Genomic DNA, 21,957 nt, shown 5'->3' on the forward strand with positions numbered 1-21,957 from the left:
TCTTAATATGTGGTATAATGTGTTGGAATTGTGAGTAAGACACTCTGAACTAAGTAGAAGATGCACGGAACACAAGCTTGCTGACCCATACATAAGGTATCAGTCACGAAATGACACCTGTCATCTTTATTTACTTAGATTGCCATAATGCCATTCATTACAAGTGTGTAGATTCATAATAAATAAGCAACTAAAATCTTAATCAAAGACATAAGAAACATTCAGCCTAAGTTTGTTTTAAGAGATACACATTTCAACTGCAATCATCGACAGGGCGAACACTAGACACTTGTCTATAACGGTCGTCTTTCAAAACACAACCTTGTGAACAGCATATGAAAAGGGTCTGTATAAAATGTAAAAACAAAACAAAAAATAGTCACATTACCTTAATGAATGCACATTATTATACTGCGTATAGTGGTCTTCAAGAACCAAATCATGTTTCGTGTTCAAGCCTCAAGACATTTCTATGCAGTAGCAGTAATCATTTGCTGAAAAAGGGGATTCTATCAACAGTTTCACCACATGCAACGCTCACATGAGAATGTTCTGGGAAATGTATATAATTGTTATCCATTAAAATCTATATAAATGTTTTAAGAATTAGTTTAGGCTCAATTTACAGGGCTGGTTTGATCAACAACACAGTTACATTCACTAAAGTATACACCATTTTTCAAAATGTTCAATTAATGGCGGTGCATAAAGATGTCAGAATTCAGGTTTGACTTCATTGTTCTACCACTAAGTTATATACTGGATTTTTAAACTACAGCCTGCGACATGGTTCAACACGCCAATAAATCAGAACATTATACATTATGTTGTTAAATCGCCGTCTTGGAGCTAGAATTGGGATCATGTATACTGTGCTAACGACAACACTGGAGAACAGGAGAGCAATACAGCGAACTTATCAAACGAGGTATTCGCGGCAAGTACATGGGGGCCGCCATCTTTATGCACCTCCGCGATTGTCATCTTACTGCAAGTGACTCTGAGGATGTCATGTGGCTCTTCAACAAATTTGGAGTAGTGATTAAGTTAAGCAATACATGTACCATGTGAGTATTGACAGTAATTGACTAACTACACCTCTGGACAAGCACGCAACATTTTATTTTATCGAATTCAAAAAGTCTGCAAAGGCACAGCCAGCACACTTCTTCATTGTTCCTTTGAGGGCAGTAATCAGCTTCATGTGCCCCAAACCAACATGGTGGCTTCAACCCTGGTCCTTAGCAGAGTCCAGCTTTGGTAATGTTGTATTTGCATATTGTGTACTGTTGTAGGCAGCATATGATTAACACAGCAGGGATTATTGTATAGTCATAATGATAGCAGTCGAAACCCTTTGATTTACATTAAAAGTATACTGACAGAGTTGACCAGAGTAAACCAAGGACCGAGGCTTTGTCACCAAACGACACGGAATTCCATCCAGATAGATACTCGTGGTAGTCATAGGCACACTTTGAGGCCTGAGGAAACATTGAGAGACGCAGCTGCCTGCGTTGGACAACATGCAGTATTATTCACTGAGTCCATGCAGTTGTCAGTCTTGCTTGCCAGACTCATGGCACTCAGCTGTGGGAAGAGACTATAGAGGACTATAACCAGGGCTATTAAATGTCACTAGTCCTTGCTCCCAGAGCCAGGTCCCCCAGAGTGGAGAAGAAGTCCTCCATTTCCTTCTCCAGGAGCCGGTTCCTGTTCTCTGCGTCGTGACGGGCTCGCTCTGAGTTGCGGAGCTTGATCTCCAGCATCCGCTGCTTTTTTCTCTCCTGCTCCATCTCCTGCTCCAGACGCTCCATCTGAGCACACAGCGCCGCACTGGACTCCTCCAGCCTGCAGGGGGCACACACACACATATGTTGATTTCCACAAATGTAGAGCTGGTGCTCCTCAGTACATGTAACCCGAGAAAGATTGTTGACAGATTTATAGCAATATTGAGTATTTTAGAGGGGAAAATACTCTAGTCCTTTGATTTTTTGGGACACTAGGAATCAATCTACTCAGACAGTGCATATTTTGTTGTTATGTTCACATGAACTGTTCCTCAGAAGTTTCTTTCAAAATTCGGACTTATAAACCCCCATAGTACAATAAATAACCTTGCAGACTTACCTTTTGATCCTGGTCTCGTAGGCCACCTTCTGTTTCCTCAGCTCATCCTTCAGACCCTCCACCAGGCTGGTAAGTGCTTTGGAGCCTCCATCAAGGTCTTCTGGCGTCACGATGGACGGCACCACCATATTGGCTATGGTGTTCCCGTTGTCACTGCAGCCTGCACTGCTAACACACAGCTCCATGGCTTCACTACTGTCCTGCTCTTGCTCTGAGACCCTATCTCCAACTCTCTCCTCCACCCGGCCTCCCCTCTGACCCTGGCCCTGGGGTGAGGCTAGCTCCTGCCATTGGCACTCCTCTAGACCCTTCCCATTACCACAGTTAAGCCCTGAGGGCTCGCTGCCTGAGTCGGATGCGGAGATGTCACAGGAGGAGGTAGACCAAGGCGTGCTGGCTACACTAGGGCCACTGCCCATGCTGGAGGAAGATGTGACGTTGTCGTAGGTGGACAGTCTCTGGGAAAAGCCGGTGGAGTCCCTGACACGCTCCCCCGAGGAGGTGCGCCTGTGGCTCCTCAGAGAGGACAGCCCGTTCATCAACCAGTTGCCACTGGGGGACACGGTGGTGACGTCGGCCTGAGGAGGGGGCCGTGGCGTTGAGGTGCCCTTGAAGGAGTACTTCCAGGAGGGAAGGTTCTTGGTCTGCTTGCTGGGGCTGACCACTGGCTCCCCCTTCCCTGAAGGAGCAAGTCTAGGTGGAGGGGTGGTGGCAGCACAGAGCTTTGCGTCCAAAGAAGAGGCGCTGCTGCAGGCGAGGTCCTCGTTGGGGTTGGTGGGGCAGTTCTGGAGGTCCTCCTCAGAGATCCAGCCACCGATGCTGTGCTGCTGGAGCCTTTGGCCCTGGAGGGTTACCTCTGGCTGGGGAACAGGGACCTCCAGCTCCCCCCTCCCCGAGTACAGACGGTTATGTTCACTGATCAGTACGGTCATGAGGCTTTGGACTAGGGAGGTCCCTTAACAGGAAATAAAAAACAATAAGGAACTATACTGTACAACGCTGCTCTACTTTAGATTTGACATGTTTTATGAACTAGAGATAGACAAGATGAGTCATGAATAGATAACATGCAATAGTGACGTTTCTCTGTACTCTGCTTTCCATAGGCTAATGTACTGTATCTACTCTGCCTCATACCTCCCAGACAGTTGTATAAAAAAATATTAGGAATGTCTCATATGATTAATACAGTGCCTATTAATATCAGTATAATATAAAATGAATGAGAGTTCACACCTTCCATAATAGCCACTGGGTCCTCCATTTTGGGTCGGAGGATATTTGGGCCAAATACCGTGGCCAGGTTCTGTACACTCATCTTGTTTTTGTTTGCGTGAGACTGGACCTCGTCAAGAAACCTACAAAGGACGGCATGGCACGGTGGGATGGAATTAAAATGATCTGAAAATGGCACCGTGATAAAAAAACATATTTGAGATCTTCAAAAGAAGGAGTTGTAAGTTTGTGGACGTACATGCATATATACTTCAGGAGATTGTAGTTGGCGGGAGGAAGATTGCTCACTTGCTTGACCAGCTCCTGTACACCCTAAAAGATGAGAGGAGAACATACAGTATCACCATCACTTGTTTCTTCACATAGACAACATGTACTTGAACACTGGCTTCTATCGAATGACAGAGCAGTTCTGTTCTTTGGCTTCGGTGTCATAGTGTGAATACTAACATGAACTGGAACTAGTGCAGAGAAGTGTCTCTTACCTCCTCCACGTCTTTGGCCAGCAGCTGAGCACAGGAGAGGAAGTCCTCATACTTGGAGAAAGGGACCACAGGCTCAGGCAGTTCACGGAGGTAGAGCTTCAGCAGGGATGCCACCGTGTGGACGTCAGTGTTACTGCAAGAGGGTACAAAATAGTTATCTAGAGTGGTCTACTAACTGCATGAATCAGTCCAATAGCAAGTGCTATAGCCTTAGTGGCCAACAGTAGAGGGATTTATTGTGTGTTTCACAGGCGGCTGGGTGGCACCTTAATTGGGGAGGACGGGCTCATAGTAATGGCAGTAATGGAATGAAGTCAAAACATCGTACACATGGTTTACTTATGTTTGATACCATTCCATTCACTTCATTCCAGTCGTTGTTATGAGCTGTTCTCCCCTCACCAGCCTCGTGTGTATACACTATCACAGTACAGGATGCGTACTCAGAGCAGGCACTGACCAGCTGTCTTCATTGACATTTCCATCTCTCCCTGACTCAGTCTGTAATGCCTACATGTTTCAAATAGACCACCATAGTCCTTGTGCCCTAGAACTCCAAGGTAACCTGCCTAAATGACTACCGCCCCGTAGCACTCACATCTGTAGCCATGAAATACTTTGAAAGGCTGGTCATGGCTCACACCAACACCATCATACCAGAAATCCTGGACCCACTCCAATTCACATACTGCCCAAACGGATCCACAGATGATGCAATCTCTATTGCACTTCACACTGCCCTCTCCCAACTGGACAAAAGGAACACCTACATGAGAATGCTGTTCAGCGTTCTACACCATAGTGCCCTCCAAGCTCATTACTAAGCTAAAGACCCTGGGACTGAACACATCCCTTTGAACCTGGATCCTGGATTTCCTGATGGGCCGCCCCCAGGTGGTGAGGGTAGGCAGCAACACATCCGCCACACTGACCCCCAACACGGAGGCCCATCAAGGGTGTGTGCTTAGTCCCCTCCTGTACTGCCTGTTCACCTATGACTGCGTGGCCACACACGACTCCAACACGACGGTAATATGCCTGATCACCCACGACGATGGGTCGACTGTTCTCTCTGCAACCGCATTACAAGCAGTAACGGAGCGCCAAGTCTGGGACCAAAAGACTCCTGAACATTTTCTACCCCAAGCCACAAGACGGCTGAACAGCCATTAATCAAATGGCTACCCTTATTTTTGCACAGACTCTCTTGCACAGGCTCGATATACACTCACTGGAATCTAACCACAAACTCGCAAATACTACACACACACACACACACACACACACACACACACACACACACACACACACACACACACAAACTGCTACTATCTGTTTATTATCTATGTATAGTCACTTTACCCCTACTTACATGCACATACCTCAATTACCTCGACTGACCCGTACCCCTGCACATTACCAGTACCCACTGTATATAGCCTTGCTATTGTTATTTTATTGTGTTACTATTTTTCCTTTCATTTATTTACCAAATGTTGTAACTTTTTTTAAGGGCTTGTAAGTAAGTATTTCACGCTAAGGTCCACCCACACCTGTTGTATTCAGCACATGTGACTAATAACATTTCATTTTATTTGACTGTCAATAATTGACCACTGCCACCATTACTGTGGCCCCCACTTCTACATCCAGCTGAACAAATAGCAAGTCAGCACTTTTTGCCATTCAATATCAGCGAATGCAGATCTACCTGTCAAACAGAGGCTTATCCCCACAGTCAAAGGCTTCCTGTAGATCCTTTACCAGGTTAGCCTGCCCTGGCATCCGAAAGAGGCCCTCCTCATCCAGACCTCGTTCCTTTATGAAGTCCACACACTGCTCCACCAGAAGAGGTGCCAGGCGGTGCCCAAATTTCTTCTCATACTGGACTGTGTCTTCTAAATGCTGGCCAAATATCCCTGCAGGCAAAAAACATGGTTTACATACAGTATAGGGTTCTGTATTTCAGTATTTTATGATGGTTGTCATTCATTCAATTTAAACAGTTTTAACATATTAAAATGACAAATCAATGGAAAGTTATCTTCAGGAATACCAATATGCAGTTTGTCAACATTCAGTAGTTGGATGAACAGTAAAGACAAAGTGCAAATTAAATAAAGGAGAAACGGAAAGGGAGGAAAAACAGTTCAGACAGTCTTCACATCTACATCGATCAATCGCGCACCGCATCTCACCTGATTGTGCCCAACGCCGCCTCTCAACACAGTCGCAACCACTAGACACTGACAGATCAGAGTAGTCGTAGTACGTCATCGAGCAAGTGCTACACAGAATCAGAGCGTGCTTTTCATACATGCCAAAGCCACATTTACCAAGCAGCGACGGTCGAAGTAATTCAATCCAGTCTGGCTCGTGCACTCGAGATGACTGGTTTTCTAATAACACGTAATGACCGTAATGACACATCTATAGACGTTGTTGATAGCGTAGCGTCCGTGCAGAAGTGGGAAGAGGATGAGCAAGAGATAAAAGGTTTGGTGGCAGATAGTTAGCACAGAAACATTAAAATAACAGACATGGAAGCGTCACGGGTTCTGCCAGCAGTATTCCTGTTAACGACAGTTCTATAAATTGGCAACAATTCTATTCTTGATGGAGAGCGAGAACTTGGAAAGCATTCCGGCAGCCATGTACATTTGAGACGATGGAAACGAAATACACTCCAGTGCAACAGGACATTCAGGGGCCAATACAAAACGTGTCAATAAGCCTCAAATACTGTACAGATGAAATCCTGCTGTTATCAGCAATCTCGTGTATATCCTCCTGATGTAAAAATGGAAATGATAGCCAACCGTTTTCAGTTTAGGCCCTATTTACATGAATTAGACATGTCAGGCTAAAGAAGAGTGATCTTCGGCATTGCATGCTCCTTTTAAAATGTAATGTATGAAGCCACAAGTACTGGCTGCAATACAGTGCCTCCCTTCCAGTTCCAGAGAGTTGGTTGGTTTAAAGTTACAGCAATGATCACAGACATACTGTGATCCTCCTATTTATAACGTCCTTTTCGTAACATAATATCTGTACATCCAGCTGCCTCCACACAACCTAGCCTAGTTATATTTCTGGACACATGTCAAGGATAGTAGCATACAGTAGACTAGCCTCCAGTGCAACGTTAGCAACTGTACAGGGTGTAAAGACAGACTAGTGAGGAAATGAAGCTCTGGTAGGACCTTTTATTGTGTTCTGAACATACAGTGCATTCGCAATGTATTCAGACCCCTTGTCTTTTTCCACATTTGGTTAATTACAGCATTATTCTAAAATATATTACATAATGACAAAAACATTTTAGACATTTTTGCAAATGCATTTTAAAAATATATTTAAAAAATATCACATTTACATAAGTATCCAGACTCTTTACTCTGTACTTTGTTGTGGCTCCTTTGGCAGTGATTACAACCTCGAGTCTTCTTGGGTATGACATTCAAAGCTTGGCACACAGATCCTCTCAAGCTCTGTCAGGTTGGATGGGGAGCATCTTTGCACAGCTATTTTCAGGTCTCTCCAGAGATGTTTGATCGGGTTCAAGTTCCTGCTCTGGCTGGGCCACTCAAGGACATTCAGAGACTTGCCCAGAACCCACTCCTGCAATGTCTTGGCTGTTTGCTTAGGGTCGTTGTCCTGTTGGAAGGTGAACCTTCGCCCCAGTCTCATGTCCTGAGAACTGGGGCGAAGCAGGTTTTCATCAAGGAACTCTCTGTACTTTGCTCTGTTCATCTTTCCCTCGATCCTGACTAGTCTCCCAGTCCCTGCCGCTGAAAAACATCCCCACAGCATGATGCTGCCACCACCATGCTTCACCGTGATGCTTGGCATTCAGGACAAAGAGTTCAATCTTGGTTTCACCAGACCAGAGAATCTTGTTTCTCATGGTCTGACAGTCCTTTAGGTGCCTTTTGGCAATCTCCAAGTGGGCTGTCATGTGCCTTTTACTGAGGAGTGGCTTCCGTCTGACCACTCTACCATAAAGGCCTGATTGGTGAAGTGCTGCAGAGATGGTTGTCCTTCTGGAAGGTTCTCCCATCTCCACATAGGAACTCTAGAGCTCTGTCAGTGACCATCGGGTTCTTGGTCACCTCCCTGAACAAGGCCCTTCTCCCCATGATTGCTCAGTTTGGCCGGGCGGCCAACTCTAGGAAGAGTCTTGGTGGTTCCAAACTTCTTCCATTTAAGAATGATGGAAGCCCCTGTGTTCTTGGGGACCTTCAATGCTACATACATTTTGTGTTACCCTTCCCCAGATCTGATCCTCGACACAATCCTGTCTCAGAGCTCTACGGACTATTCCTTCAACTTCATGGCTTGGTTTTTGCTCTGACATGCACTGTCAACTTTGTGACCGTATATACAGGTGTGTGCCTTTCCAAATTATGTCCAATCAATTGAATTTACCAGGTGGACTCCAATAAATTTGTAGAAACATCTCAAGGATGATCAATGGAAACAGGATGCACCTGAGCTCAATTTCGAGTCTCACAGCAAAGTGTCTGAATACTTATGTAAATAAGGTCTTTCTGTTTTGTTTTTTTAATGTTTTTGCTTTGTCATTATGGGGGTATTGTGTGTGATTTACAAAGATGTTTTATTTATTTAATCAATTTTAGAATAAGGCTGTAACGTAACAAAATGTGGAAAAAGTCAAGGGGTCTGAATACTTTTCAAATGCACAGTACGTCATAAAATGATCTTCTGTCTGTCAAACCACTGACCCCATAAAGCACTAGACAAAGACGTTTGAGTGACATATACAAATAGCATAATGTGAGCCCGTACCAGAATATGCTTTTACTGAGATTTAGAGTGCATTTTGTAATCATTCTGTCTAGTAATATAATTCTGGGCAAAGCAGTTTACCTCTAGCCCGGCTAAACCAGCCTAAACAAAGCAAAACAACGGTGAAACCGAGCAAAATCATTTGGAATGCCAGGCTAGTTTACCTCCTCCAAAGGGTGCCCAGATGACCCGTCTTATGGCCTTGACCCAGTCGTCCATGTCACTCTGAGAGTTGGCCATGAGCAGAAAGGCCTCATGACTGAGCGCAGCACGGTCCTTTTCTCCTCCTGGACCACCTGAGCGAGAAAGAGAGAGAACGAAAAAGAGCAAGAGAGAGATGAAGAGAGAGAAATGGAGAGAAAGAAAGAAAGAAAGAGAGATGGATAGAGAGAGATGGAGAGAGAAAGAACGAGAGATGGAGAGAGCGAGAAAGAGGGAGATGGGGAGAGAGAGATGAGTGGAATTAGTCTTTGAAAAGTACATGTTTTTGCCAGACTCCAATCTTGGGGAAGACTGGACTGATGTTAAGGTTGATGAGTCCAGCAGCCACTTCAATATCCTCCCATGTTTTCCCCCATACCACAGCTCTACAGGGGGAGATGGTGTCCTTCAAGATCCCACCCCTGTATTAGGCTACAGTATGAGATATTGTGACTGGTCAACAACCTCTGACTCCTCAAAAATCTAATTGTCTAAATTAAAATTCTGATTTGATTTTCAGCAAATCAAGCTAATTATCATCTGCCCTCATCTCAGACCTATCAGTAAATTACGTTGTAACTGGCGTTAGTACCACTAGATGGTGGAGTTGATTTGTTTAGAATACAGTGACAGCTACAAACTTAACAGAATGACTGAAATACCGATATAGACTACATGTCTCAATTGATTGACCCTAATTGTCACATTTAAGTGATTAATCAGATATAATTATTGAGATGTAATTTTACTGTGGTCGTTATATGTTATGGTATCTCTTGCCATGTTACTCAATAGCATTTAGCTTCGGGACGGTAAACCAAATAGAAAACAGCAGTGCCTCAAAGTTGAAGGCCTTTGTCACCCAGCTCAGCAAACTCACACCTTTATCACTGAGCAGACCAGTTGCTGTGTACTCATGTGACCCCTACACTCTTAGAAAAAAGGGTTCCAAAAGGGTTCTTCGGCTTTCCCCATAGGAGAACCCTTTTTGGTTCCATGTTGAACCCTCGGTGGAAAGGGTTTTACCTGGAACCAAAAAGGGGTCCTCAAACGGTTATACTATGGGGACAGCCAAAGAACCATTTTAGGTTCTAGATAGCACTTTTTTAAGAGTGTAGATACAAGGTTGTATTCTAGTACCTAGCTGAAATTCTTTAGTCATCATTACTTTCATCATTATTACCACATGCAGTCATTTCATTCAGTCAGTACTTCATATACGGTACTTAATATTATGTTGATGGAGTACAGATGTCGGATCTTAATATGACCAATTTCGTCGCAGGAGAAAAATAATCCCGCACAGGAGGATTTGAATGAATATCGAAAATGTAGAATCGCTGTCAGGGGGCAGCTGGAAGTGGTGTTTGTAGGCTGCACAATGCAGTACAATACCTTGGGGGTAATTGCAAAACAACCGACCTCATATCATCAAGTATTCTCATGGCTTGCTAAAGTCTTGTGAAATGCCATAGAGCAGTTTTCTGAGCAGCACACTTCAAAGCCAATCATTACAGGCTCGCGGCCAGTGCTGTGCAATCATTTTTACACTTTGTATGACTGGAAACTAATGTTGGTGTAGCCTACTGTTATTGTTTAACCAATCCAACAGCAGATACCTTAGGTACCTACTGCCTCCCTGCCTCCGGAGGCACCTACCTTTAGTAGGTAGCACTTTTCCAGTAGGTAGCACTTTTCCAGTAGGTTGCACTTTTCCAGTAGGTCTTTTCCAGTAGGTTACTGCCACTTGCAACGAGAGTCAAAGGCAGCATCACGTGATAACGCATTCAAATTCCACCGAGCGCGAAACGTTTACAGTCACATTGTAGCCACTGTAGCAGTGTGAGCTAGTGATGGGCAATCCGGCTATTTTCAGTGAGCCGGCTCGTTCCGCTCAGGTCACCAAAAAGAGACGGCTCTTTTGGCTCCCAAACCGCTCTTTAAAAAAAATGTTTTGTAATTTTTCAAGTCAAACAGTTTGCGAAAGTTTGACTATGATCGGTGTTAAAACAATTCTAATTAAATGATTAAATCATACTTAACCACAAATGTATTTAAAAATGCATTGGTTTGTTATGAAAAAAGAATGCTATTAAACATTTGCATTTAAAATATAACTTTTTAATGTTTATGAACAAAGTGCATATAAATGTAACAATTCAAAATGAATACAATCTGAACAACAAATAATAGAATATTGCACCATATCAAAAAAAATAAAATAACAATGTGCAAAACTGCAGCATCCCACTTAAAACATCAAACTGTTCCCTATTTTCTCTCTCTTCTTTAGAGGGAACGGATGTGGCCACTATGCAAAGTCTCCCTGTCATGACTTTAGTAAGCCATGGGTAGACAGAGGCCTTGTTCTTCCACCAGTTCAAAGGATCTGCAGATCTTTGGAGGAGGGGCTACTCCAAATAGGATCGGTCCTCCATAATGGCATCTACTGAGAGATTCCTTTGTGCTGCATCCCCAGTTGCTCTCTCGTCAAACAGCATCCAAACAGAATACGTTTGTGGCACTACTGTTGGTGCTTCTACTCCATCTGATCTCTCTTCTTCCTGTTGCCCTGGTGCCTGAGCCAGCTGACTGCTTGGGCTGTCCCTCCCTGCTGCTGAGGTTATTCTTTGAAGAGCCTCATCAATCGCTGTGGCATCACTGAAGGCTAACTTCTTAAACCTGGGGTCAAGTGCAGCAGTTTCTGATAGCACATGATTATATTCCATTCCGTGGAATTTTCTGTCCATTGATGAACATAGGGTGTCCATGAACTCTGTCACATGTCCTGTGGTTACATTTGCTTCTCTCTGGCGGCTGGCTGTGATTCGCTGGAGACCCTTACACAGGAGTATCATTTTTGAGGCTGTCACATAGCTGAGAAGAGAAAACAGTAACTTATTAGTTCAGGTTCATGTTTTGTCTACTGATACTACATTCTCATCTACTGCTCATATACATATATAATACTAAATAATGATGTAGTAATAACTGTTTACTGTACCTCTCTCCACTGATCTCCACAGTGACCTGCTCAAAGGGTTCCAGGACTCTGCACACCTCCTCCACCACCTTCCATTCCTCTTGGGTCAGAGCATCAACAGGTGCATTGACAATGGCATCATTTGACTCAAGAAACTGCTTCAACAAATAAAATGTTGAATTCCACCTTGTAGTGCAGTCTTGTTTAGGCCTCAGCTCAGGCATCCCCATTTGGCATTGTGTAGACTTTAGTTTTTCAGCACCTACTGTGCTCCTGTGGAAGTATTCCACAGCTGCTTTCACTTTGTCCACAGTGGGCTTCATCACCTTCAGAGCATCTCTTACAAACAGGTTGATTGTGTGGGCAAGACATGGATGATGGACCATTAACATTTTTTCATGGCTTTGGTTATGTTAGCTGCATTGTCGCTAACACAACAGACTACTTTTCCATATACTTGCCATTCTCAACAGTTCCTCTGCCAAGTTCTCTGAGGTGTGTCTGTCGCTGAACTCAAAGCAGTCCAGAAGACAGCTAGACATCAAAAAATCTTCAATGAAGTGACATGTAACCGACATGTAAGAAGTGGTTACCCTTGATGTCCAGCAGTCAGTGGTAAGACAAACTGCAGTAGCTTTTTGGACTCTTTCCCGCACTGAAGCCTGTATGCTCTCGTACAGTTATGGAATAAGTGATTTTGAAAGGTTTTTCCTGCTTGGAATTGTGTACATTGGATTTAGACTATTGCTATAATAACTTCTAAAACCTGTCCTCCACGATCGAAAATGGCTGGAAATCATTTTAGCCAATATGCAATATCAATTTGCTCTTGTTTTGCTACAGACTTTGGCATAAACTGGTCCATAGAAGACTGCGTTGCTGTGGGTCGCAGAGTAGGCCTACTTGACTGAGTGGATACGTGGAGGTGCTGGCTCCACCACTATCACTAGCAGGCCCGCTAGTTTCTCGAAGCGCCGCTACAGCTAGCTTCACAGTTGGGTGCAGTTTGCATATGCTGGCGTAGGTTGTGCGTAGAACCGGCTTATATGAGATTTTGTTTTGGCAAATTCTACACTGTGCTCTAACATTCTCTACATTATTAAAATGCATCCAAATGCTACTGTGCTTCCGACTAATTTTCCAGCTATTATTTTCACAGCTGTCCTTCCTCTCTCTCCTCGGCTGCTAAGTGTGTGACTAGTGTGAGCAACTAGTGCTAGCAATCTCGTCATCATCTCAAAATGGAAATATCTGACACAAATAAACAAGTAACAGAATCCATCTCCTCAGTACCTGTTAATGAATGAAGTTGACACCGACCAGAATAATTATCCTTTGGAATAGCGTCCTCCTCTCGCATATTGCTTAGTCTGCTGCTCCATCATTGTAAGCTTGCCTGCATGATATTATACAGGCTACAATTATTTGAGATAGTAAAATATGTCATTTAGCTGACTGTTTAAGAATGATTAATAGCCAGAATAGTGGTTTCACTGTGAAGCTAATATTGCATTCGAGCTGATAATGTACTTCTCTAATGAGTAGGCTTGCATTGTGAGTAATTCATATAACTATCACACCTGTGCATATTATTATATGACATTGATTTCCAAGATTTATATTAGTTGATAACTAATATTGAAAAGGTGATATGATGCATTCTAACTAGATAAGAAGGCCTAGGCTATTCCATCCTAATGTAAGCGAAATGCATTGTATACAAAACAAATACTGGCATGTGATAAAGGACAACATGTCCAAAATAATTATGTAAATGTATATCAAATAGAAATATATATTCAATTAAATGAATACAGAATTGTAATATGATTGATGCCTTTCTCTCCTTGCAGTGGATTGGACAGATGCAGTCACCAGATACTTTAGATGCCCAAGCCTCAAAACCAGAAACATGAGGAGACATCAACAATTGTAATTTTAAATAAATGTTAACTTTTTTTATTGGTTTTCCTGTATCAGTGCATGAGTCCTTAAAACACAGTCCATTGTACAAAATAAATAATTACCAAGTGAGGGATTTCAAGGAGATTAACCTCCAACAGTCATAAGCTTGTTCAGTACATAAGCTTGTTCAGCCACAGTTTTTTTTATAGACAGGACCAGAGTTTACAGTTTTTTTTGTTCCAGCCCTTCACTAACACCTAATTCAACTAATTGTGGTCTAAATTGAAGACTTGTTCAGTGTATTCCCCTGGGTCAGACATCACATCTGTATCTTAGAATAAGCTTCATAAATTACAATGTCCTAACAAATCTGCATGGTACACAATAACATGGGTGAATCTATTTCTATCTAACATTGTGATGTAACACTCCTGAATATGATCCTGGGATATGGTGATTATCCTGGTGCCTGGGAAGTTCACAACAAGTTATTTACATCTGCAGGGTGTCATGGTGGGATCCTTCATCCTGGAACAAGCAGAGACAAGGGGGGAGTAATTAACCTCACTGCTCAAATTTCAGTAACGTTACTGGTTCAAGTTGATGAAGGCACAACTACCTTTATTAATGTGCAATCGTTGTTAACAGTTTTGCATATTTTTTAGGCTTGGTCAAGTTGTTTACAGTAAGAGTAGAATAACTTAGCTTCTAATTTTTAACTAGTAACACCAACCCCAATGGTGCAAAACGATAGGGGAAGGGAATGTGGCAAGAAAACGTTAGCTAGGTAAACAGACACTGCATACAGCTAGCTAGCAAAACAGACTCGTCAACAAAACGCACAAATAACTTGGCTGGCTAGCAAGCCTAGACTGAACAATACACAATGAACAGATGTTGTTAAAATGTTTTACCTCCAAACGAGTCGGGCAGGACTGTTTTCTTCTGCCAAGCCAATGCAATGGAGTGAAACGGGATCGGGTGCCCACTTTAGTTCCTGAAAATATTTAAAAAATATTTGCGACATGTCTTTAACTGGCTAGCAAGTTCACCAATTCATGACTTAAAAACGGTCAGATTCTTCACAATTGACCCATTGCTGAATCTACGATTAGTTAGTTTAGTTGTTCATATCTAAACATACGATAAGCAGGATGAGATCGCCTGCTAGCTGGTCACACACTGGTTGAATCAACGTTGTTTCCACGTCACTTCAATTAAATTACATTGAACATGGAGTAGATGTTGAATTGACGTGTTAGCTCGCTAACTTGGCAATAAGCGGATAAACACCAGTGACTCAGAATTTTAATAAAACATTCATATGAAAGTAATTTGTTGATTTAAAAAAAACATAATTTTATGAATAAACAAACGTTATACTTACATTTCGCAAAATGATTTATTTTTCTTCTGGAAAATGCGGGGACTTCTTGTCCGCCATTAACTCAGATGTTTTTTTCAATAACATTCGCTGCGTCGCAAGGTGTTAAGGGATCTATGTTTTATTTGATTAGGCTCCCTATCCCTAACGTGTCTTCCGCATTTAACCCAACCCCTCTGAATCAGAGAGGTGCAGGGGGCTGCCAAAATCGAAATCCACGCCTCCGGCGAACAGTGGGTTTACTGCCTAGCTCAGGGGTAAATTACAGATTTTTACCTTGTCAGCTCGGGGATTTGATCCGAGTTACTGTCCCAATGCTCTAACCACTAGGCTACCTAACGCCAAAGGCAAAAGCTAGTATTACTGGGGTCCAATATACAACGAAAAATACATTACAGACAAAATACTTTACAGTTTACATACATTTAAAAACACTTTCTGGGGGGAATGTGTGTGCATCTATCAGTTATACATAAACCCAGCAAAAAAAGAAACGTCCTCTCACGGTGTTTATTTTCAGCAAATGTGTAAATATTTGTATGAACACAACACCAATCAACAACTGAGACATACACTGAACAAGTTCCACAGACACCTGACTAACAGAAATTGAATAATGTGTCACTTATCATGTGTCACTGATCAAATCAAAAGTAACAGTCAATATCTGGTGTGGCCACCAGCTGCATTAAGTGCTGCAGTGCATCTCCTCCTTATGAACTGCACCAAATTTGCCAGTTCTTGCTGTGAGATGTTACCCCACTCTTCCACCAAGGTACCTGCAAGTTCCCGGACATTTCTGGGGGGAATGGCCCTAGCCCTCACCCTCTGATCCAACAGGTCCCAGACGTGCTCAATGGGATTGAGATCCGGGCTCTTCGCTGGCCATGCCAGAACACTGACATTCCGGTCTTGCAGGAAATCACCCACAGAACGAGCAGTATGATTGGTGGCATTGTCATGCTGGAGGGTCATGTCAGGATGAGCCTGCAAGATGGGTACCACATGAGGGAGGTTAATGTCTTCCCTGTAACGCACAGGGTTGAGATTGCCAGCAATGACAACAAGCTCAGTCCGATGATGCTGTGACACACCGCCCAGACCATGACGGACACTCCACCTCCAAATTGATCCCTCTCCAGAGTACAGGCCTCAGTGTAACGCTCATTCCTTCAACGATAAATGCGAATCCGACCATCACCCCTGATGAGACAAAACCTCAACTCGTCAGTGAAGAGCACTTTTTGGCAGTCCTGTCTGGTCCAGGGACAGTGGGTTTGTGCCCATAGGCGACGTTGTTGCCTGTGATGTCTGGTGAGGACCTGCCTTACAACAGGCCTACAAGCCCTCAGTCCAGCCGCTCTCAGCCTATTGTAGACAGTCAGCACTAATGTAGAGATTGTGCGTTCCTGGTATAACTCGGGCAGTTGTTGTTGCCATCCTGTACCTGTCCCGCAGGTGTGATGTTCGGATGTACCGATCCTGTGCAGGTGTTGTTACACGTGGTCTGCCCACTGCGAGGACGATCAGCTGTCCGTCCTGTCTCCCTGTAGCTCTGTCTTAAATGTCTCACAGTACAGACATGGCAATTTATTGCCCTGGCCACATCTGCAGTCCTCATGCCTCGGTAAAAAGGCCTCTTTAGTGACCTAATTTTTCATAACTGTGACCTTAATTGCCTACCGTCTGTAAGCTGTTAGTGTCTTAAAGACCGATCCACAGGTTCATTAATTGTTTATGGTTCATTGAACAAGCATGAGAAACAGTGTTTAAACCCTTTACAATAAAGATCTGTGAAGTTATTTGGATTTTTATGAATTATCTTTGAAAGACAGGGTCCTGGAAAAGGGACGTTTCTTTTTTTGCTGGGTTTGCATGTCAGTACAAACACACAACATGAAGGTCACATGTGGGAGAGGTGTTGTGCCGTGAGTTGTTGCTTTATTTGTTTTTTCGACCCAGGTTTGCTGTTCATTTGCACTATATGAGATGGAAGGGAGTTCCATGCAATCTTGGCTCTGAATAATACTGCACGTGTCCTTGAATTTGTTCTGGACCTGTGGACTGTGAAAATACCCCTGATGTCTGGTGGGGTAAGTGTTACTGGCTGGCAGTGCTGTGTGTAAGTTGACTATGCAAAATGTTGTTTTCAGTAATATGGTGTCATAGCTCAGTTGAGAACTGAACACGGTTGCTTTAAGAATGTATCTGGCACGTTGTGCGTGAACAGAGGTGTAAAGATTGGATGAGTGAGTTTTTTACAAGTTGTTAACAATAAATAGTACCTGCAAAATCTACTCCGGGATGCTGGCCTACTATGCAGAGTACCTCTGTCCAGTGTCGTTGTTCTTTTACCCATCTTAATGTTTTCTTTTTTTGGCCAGTCTGATATATGGCTTTTTCTTTGCAACTCTGACTAGAAGTCGCCTCTTCACTGTTGACGTTGAGACTGGTGTTTTGCGGGTACTGGCCTTCTTTAGACTAGTTGAGTATCTGGAGCATCAGCATTTGAGGGTTTTGCGCTCTTCGGTGATGTGAGTAGTACACAGTGTTGTATGAGATCTTCAGTTTCTTGACAATTTCTCGCATGGAATAGCCTTCCTTTCTCAGAACAAGAATAGACTGATGAGTTTCAGAAGAAAGTTATTTGTTTCTAGTCATTTCAAACTGTAATCGAACCCACAAATTCTGATGCTCCAGACACTCAACTAGTCTAAAGAAGGCCAGTTGTATTGCTTCTTTAATCAGAACAACAGTTTTCAGCTGTGCTAACATAATTGCAAAAGGGTTTTCTAATGATCAATTAGCCTTTAAAATGATGAACTTGGATTAGCTAACACAACGTGCCATTGGAACACAGGAGTGATGGTTGCTGATAATGGGCCTCTGTACGCCTATGTGTATATATTCCATAACAAATCTGCCGTTTCCAGCTACAATAGTCATTTACAACATTAACCATGTCTACATTGTATTTCTGATCAATTTAATGTTATTTTAATGGATTATTATTTTTTTTTTCAAAAACAAGTGACCTTAAACTTTTGAACGGTAGTGTATATAGGATTGAATCATCAGCATACATGGACACACAGACTTTGTTTAATGCCAGTGGCAGGACATTGGTAAAAAGAGAAAAGAGAAGAGGGCCTAGAGAGCTGCCCTGCGGTACACCACATTTTACATGTTTGACATTAGAGAAGCTTCCATTTTTTTTTTACAACAGTTTGCTATGAGCTGGCATTAAGCTGATAGGCCTGTTGTTAGATCCAATAAAGGCCACTTTACCACTCTTGCATAGTGGAATGACTTTGGCTTCCCTCCAGGCCTGAGGACAAACACTTTCCTCTAGGCTCAGATTAAAGATATGACAGATAGGAGTGGCTATAGCAGCTACCATCCTCAGTAGCTTTCCATCTAAGTTGTCAGTGCCAGGAGGTTTGTCATTATTGATTGATAACAATAATGCCTCCACCTCTCCCACACTAACGTTACAAAATTCAAACTTACAATGCTTTTCTTTCATAATATTTTTTTTAATGCACGAATACGATGGCTCACTGTTCATTGTTGGCATTTCCTGCTTAAGTTTACCCACTTTTACCCAAATAATTGACAAAACCAAATGGTTTCTGATTCAATGAAAGATTTGTCCCATGTTTCCATTTAAAGTACTCCAAAGTTTTTTTTCATCATTCTTCATGTCATAGATCTTGGCTTCATAATACAGTTTCCTCTTCTATTTGTTGAGTTTAGTCACATAACTTCACGATTTGCAGTGAGTCCCACTCCTTTTGCCCCATCTCTTTCAACCATGTTTATCAATAATTGGAAGAAGCAATTTCATAAATTCATCAAGCGCAGAATCTGACATCATGGGAAAATCAAAAGGAAGTTAAAGCTGGGTCGTAAATGTGTCTTCCAAATGGACAATGACCCCAAGCATACTTCCAAAGTTGTGGCAAAATGGCCTAAGGACAACAAAGTCAAGCTGTTGGAGTGGCCATCACAAAGCCATGACCTCTATCCTATAGAAAACTTGTGGGCAGAACTGAAAAAGCGTGTGCGATCAAGGATGCCTACAATCCTGACTCAGTTACACCAGCTCTGTCAGGAGGAATGGGCCAAAATTCACCCAACTTATTGTGGGAAGCTTGTGGAAGGCTACCTGAAAAGTTTGACCCAAGTTAAACAATTTAAAGGCAATGCTACCAAATACTAATTGAGTGTATGTAAACGTCTGACCCACTGGGAATGTGATGAAAGAAATAACGCTGAAATAAATAATTCTCTCTACTATTATTCTGACATTTCACATTCTTAAAATAAAGTGGTGATCCTAACTGACCTAAAACAGGGAATATTTTTACTAGGATTAAATGTCAGGAATTGTGAAAAACCGAGTTAAAATGTATTTTTCTAAGGTGTATGTAAACTTCTGACTTCAACTGTATATCCTTGTATTGCTACTGCTGCATCATCAAATGAATTATCTAAGTGAGTCTCTGACATGGCTAATATATGGATGTTATCTATTGTCAGCAAGTTATTGATTTCATGAATGTAACGGTTGTCGTCTGGAGATAGAGGAGAGGACCAAAGCGCAGCGTGGTTAGTGTTCATCTTAATTTAATAATAATCAAAAGACTGAACACTTAAAATTACAAAACAACAAAAGTGACAACTGAAACAGTTCTATCTGGTGCAGACACACAAAGACTGAAAACAACCACCCACAAACCCCAACAGAAAACAGGCTACCCAAATATGGTTCCCAATCAGAGACAATGACTAACACCTGCCTCTGATTGAGAACCATATCAGGCCAAACAAGAAACCCCACATAGAAACAGAAAACATAGACTGCCCACCCAACTCACGCCCTGACCACATTAAAATAAAACCTGAATCTATAGGGGAGGGTCTGGGTGGGCATCTGTCTGCGGTGGCGGCTCTGGCACTGGACGTGGATCCCACTCCACCATAGTCTTAGTCCGCTTCTGTGGCCTCCTAGGAACGGAGACCCTGGCCGCCGACCCTGGCCTGGGAACCCTAATAAATGAGCCCACAGGACTGAGGGACACCTCTGGACTGAAGGACGCCTCTGGGTTGAACAAACTCCTCCGGATTGAGGGGCAGCTCCGGACTGAGGGGCAGCTCAGGACTGAGGGGTAGCTCAGGACTGAGGGGTAGCTCAGGACTGAGGGGTAGCTCAGAACTGAGAGGTAGCTCAGGACTGAGAGGTAGCTCCGGACTGAGGGGCAGCTCCGGACTGAGGGGCAGCTCCGGACTGAGGGGCAGCTCCGGACTGAGGGGCAGCTCCGGACTGAGGGGCGGCTCTGGCGGCTGCTGGCTGACTGACGGCTCTGGCGGCTCCTGGCTGGCTGACGGCTCTGGCGGCTCCTGGCTGGCTGACGGCTCTGGCGGCTCCTGGCTGGCCGACGGCTCTGGCGGCTCCTGGCTGGCTGACGGCTCTGGCGGCTCCTGGCTGGCTGGCGGCTCTGGCGGCTCCTGGCTGGCTGGCGGCTCTGGCAGCTCCTGGCTGACTGGCGGCTCTGGCGGCTCCTGGCTGACTGGCGGCTCAGGACAGACGGGAGACTCTGGCGGCTCAGGACAGACGGGAGACTCTGGCGGCTCAGGACAGACGGGAGACTCTGGCGGCTCAGGACAGACGGGAGACTCTGGCGGCTCAGGACAGACGATGCGCACTGTAGGCCTGGTGCGTGGTGCCGGCACTGGTGGTACCGGGCTGGGGACACACACCTCAGGGCGAGTGCGAGGAGCAGGAACAGGGAGTACTGGACCCTGAAGGCGCACTGGTGACCTGGTGCATGATGCCGGCACTGGTGGTACTGGGCCGAGGACACGCACCTCAGGGTGAGTGCGAGTAGCAGGAACAGGGAGTACTGGGCTCTGGAGACGCACAGGAAGTCTGGTGCGAGGGGCTGCCACCGGAGGGCTGCTGCGTGGAGATGGCACCGGATAGACCGGACCGAGAAGGCGCACTGGAGATCTGGAGCAACGAGCCTGCCCAACCTTACCTGGTTGAATGCTCCCCGTAGCCAGGCCAGTGCGGCGAGGTGGAATAGCCCGCACTGGGCTGTGCTGGCGAACCGGGGACACCATGCGTAAGGCTGGTGCCATGTATGCCGGCCCGAGGAGACGCACTGGAGACCAGATGCGTAGAGCCGGCTTCATGGCACCTGGCTCGATGCCCACTCTAGCCCAGCCAATACGAGGAGCTGGAATGTACCGCACCGGGCTATGCACACGCACTGGGGACACAGTACGCTCCACCGCATAACACGGTGCCTGCCCGGTACAACGGCCACTCTCTCCACGATAAGCACGGGGAGTTGGCGCAGGTCTCCTACCTTCCTTAGCCACACTCCCCATGTGCCCCCCCCAATACATTTTGGGGCTGCCTCTCGGGCTTCCTTGCCAGCCGTGTTCCCTCAAAGTGCTGGCTCCCTTTAGCTGCTGCCTCCACTCTCCTGGCTGCCTCCACCTGTTCCCATGGGAGGCGATCCCTTCCAGCCAGGATCTCCTCCCATGTGTAGCAACCCTTGCCATCTAGAATGTTCTCCCATGTCCATTCCTCCTTATCGTGCTGCTCCTCCTGCTGCTGCCTGTTACCACGCTGCTTGGTCCTTTTTTGGTGGGTGGTTCTGTAACGGCAGATTTCCTCCTCTTCGTCTGAAGAGGAGTAAGGATCGGACCAAGATGTGGCGTGGTAAGTGTTCATGACGATTTTAATAAGAAAAGCACTGAACACTATGAAATACAAAAACAATAAATGAATACGTGAAATAACCAAACCG

The 21,957-nt window shown here is 44.3% G+C and overlaps 1 protein-coding gene and 1 long non-coding RNA gene across 3 annotated transcripts in view; both read right to left on the reverse strand.

Annotated features, from left to right (window-relative positions):
• Positions 1–77: 77 nt before the first annotated feature.
• LOC139368018 (rho GTPase-activating protein 22-like) overlaps positions 78–21,957 on the reverse strand; it is a 37,574-nt gene continuing 15,694 nt past the window's right edge. For both annotated transcript variants that reach the window (XM_071106505.1, XM_071106506.1), the window contains 7 exons: positions 8,828–8,959; positions 5,566–5,773; positions 3,855–3,987; positions 3,608–3,681; positions 3,370–3,491; positions 2,134–3,088; positions 78–1,851 (listed from right to left, as the gene is read on the reverse strand). In XM_071106505.1, the coding sequence (XP_070962606.1) occupies positions 1,629–1,851; positions 2,134–3,088; positions 3,370–3,491; positions 3,608–3,681; positions 3,855–3,987; positions 5,566–5,773; positions 8,828–8,959 (1,847 nt within the window). In that variant the 3' untranslated portion in view covers positions 78–1,628. The remainder of the gene's footprint in view (positions 1,852–2,133; positions 3,089–3,369; positions 3,492–3,607; positions 3,682–3,854; positions 3,988–5,565; positions 5,774–8,827; positions 8,960–21,957) is intronic.
• On the reverse strand, positions 14,045–15,239 carry LOC139368020 (uncharacterized). Its single transcript, XR_011626918.1, has 3 exons — positions 15,140–15,239; positions 14,667–14,749; positions 14,045–14,280 (listed from the first exon to the last, which is right to left on the reverse strand). It is a non-coding gene; the product is annotated as an uncharacterized lncRNA (long non-coding RNA).

This window comes from Oncorhynchus clarkii, chromosome 16, assembly GCF_045791955.1.
Source record: "Oncorhynchus clarkii lewisi isolate Uvic-CL-2024 chromosome 16, UVic_Ocla_1.0, whole genome shotgun sequence".
NCBI lineage: Eukaryota > Metazoa > Chordata > Actinopteri > Salmoniformes > Salmonidae > Oncorhynchus > Oncorhynchus clarkii.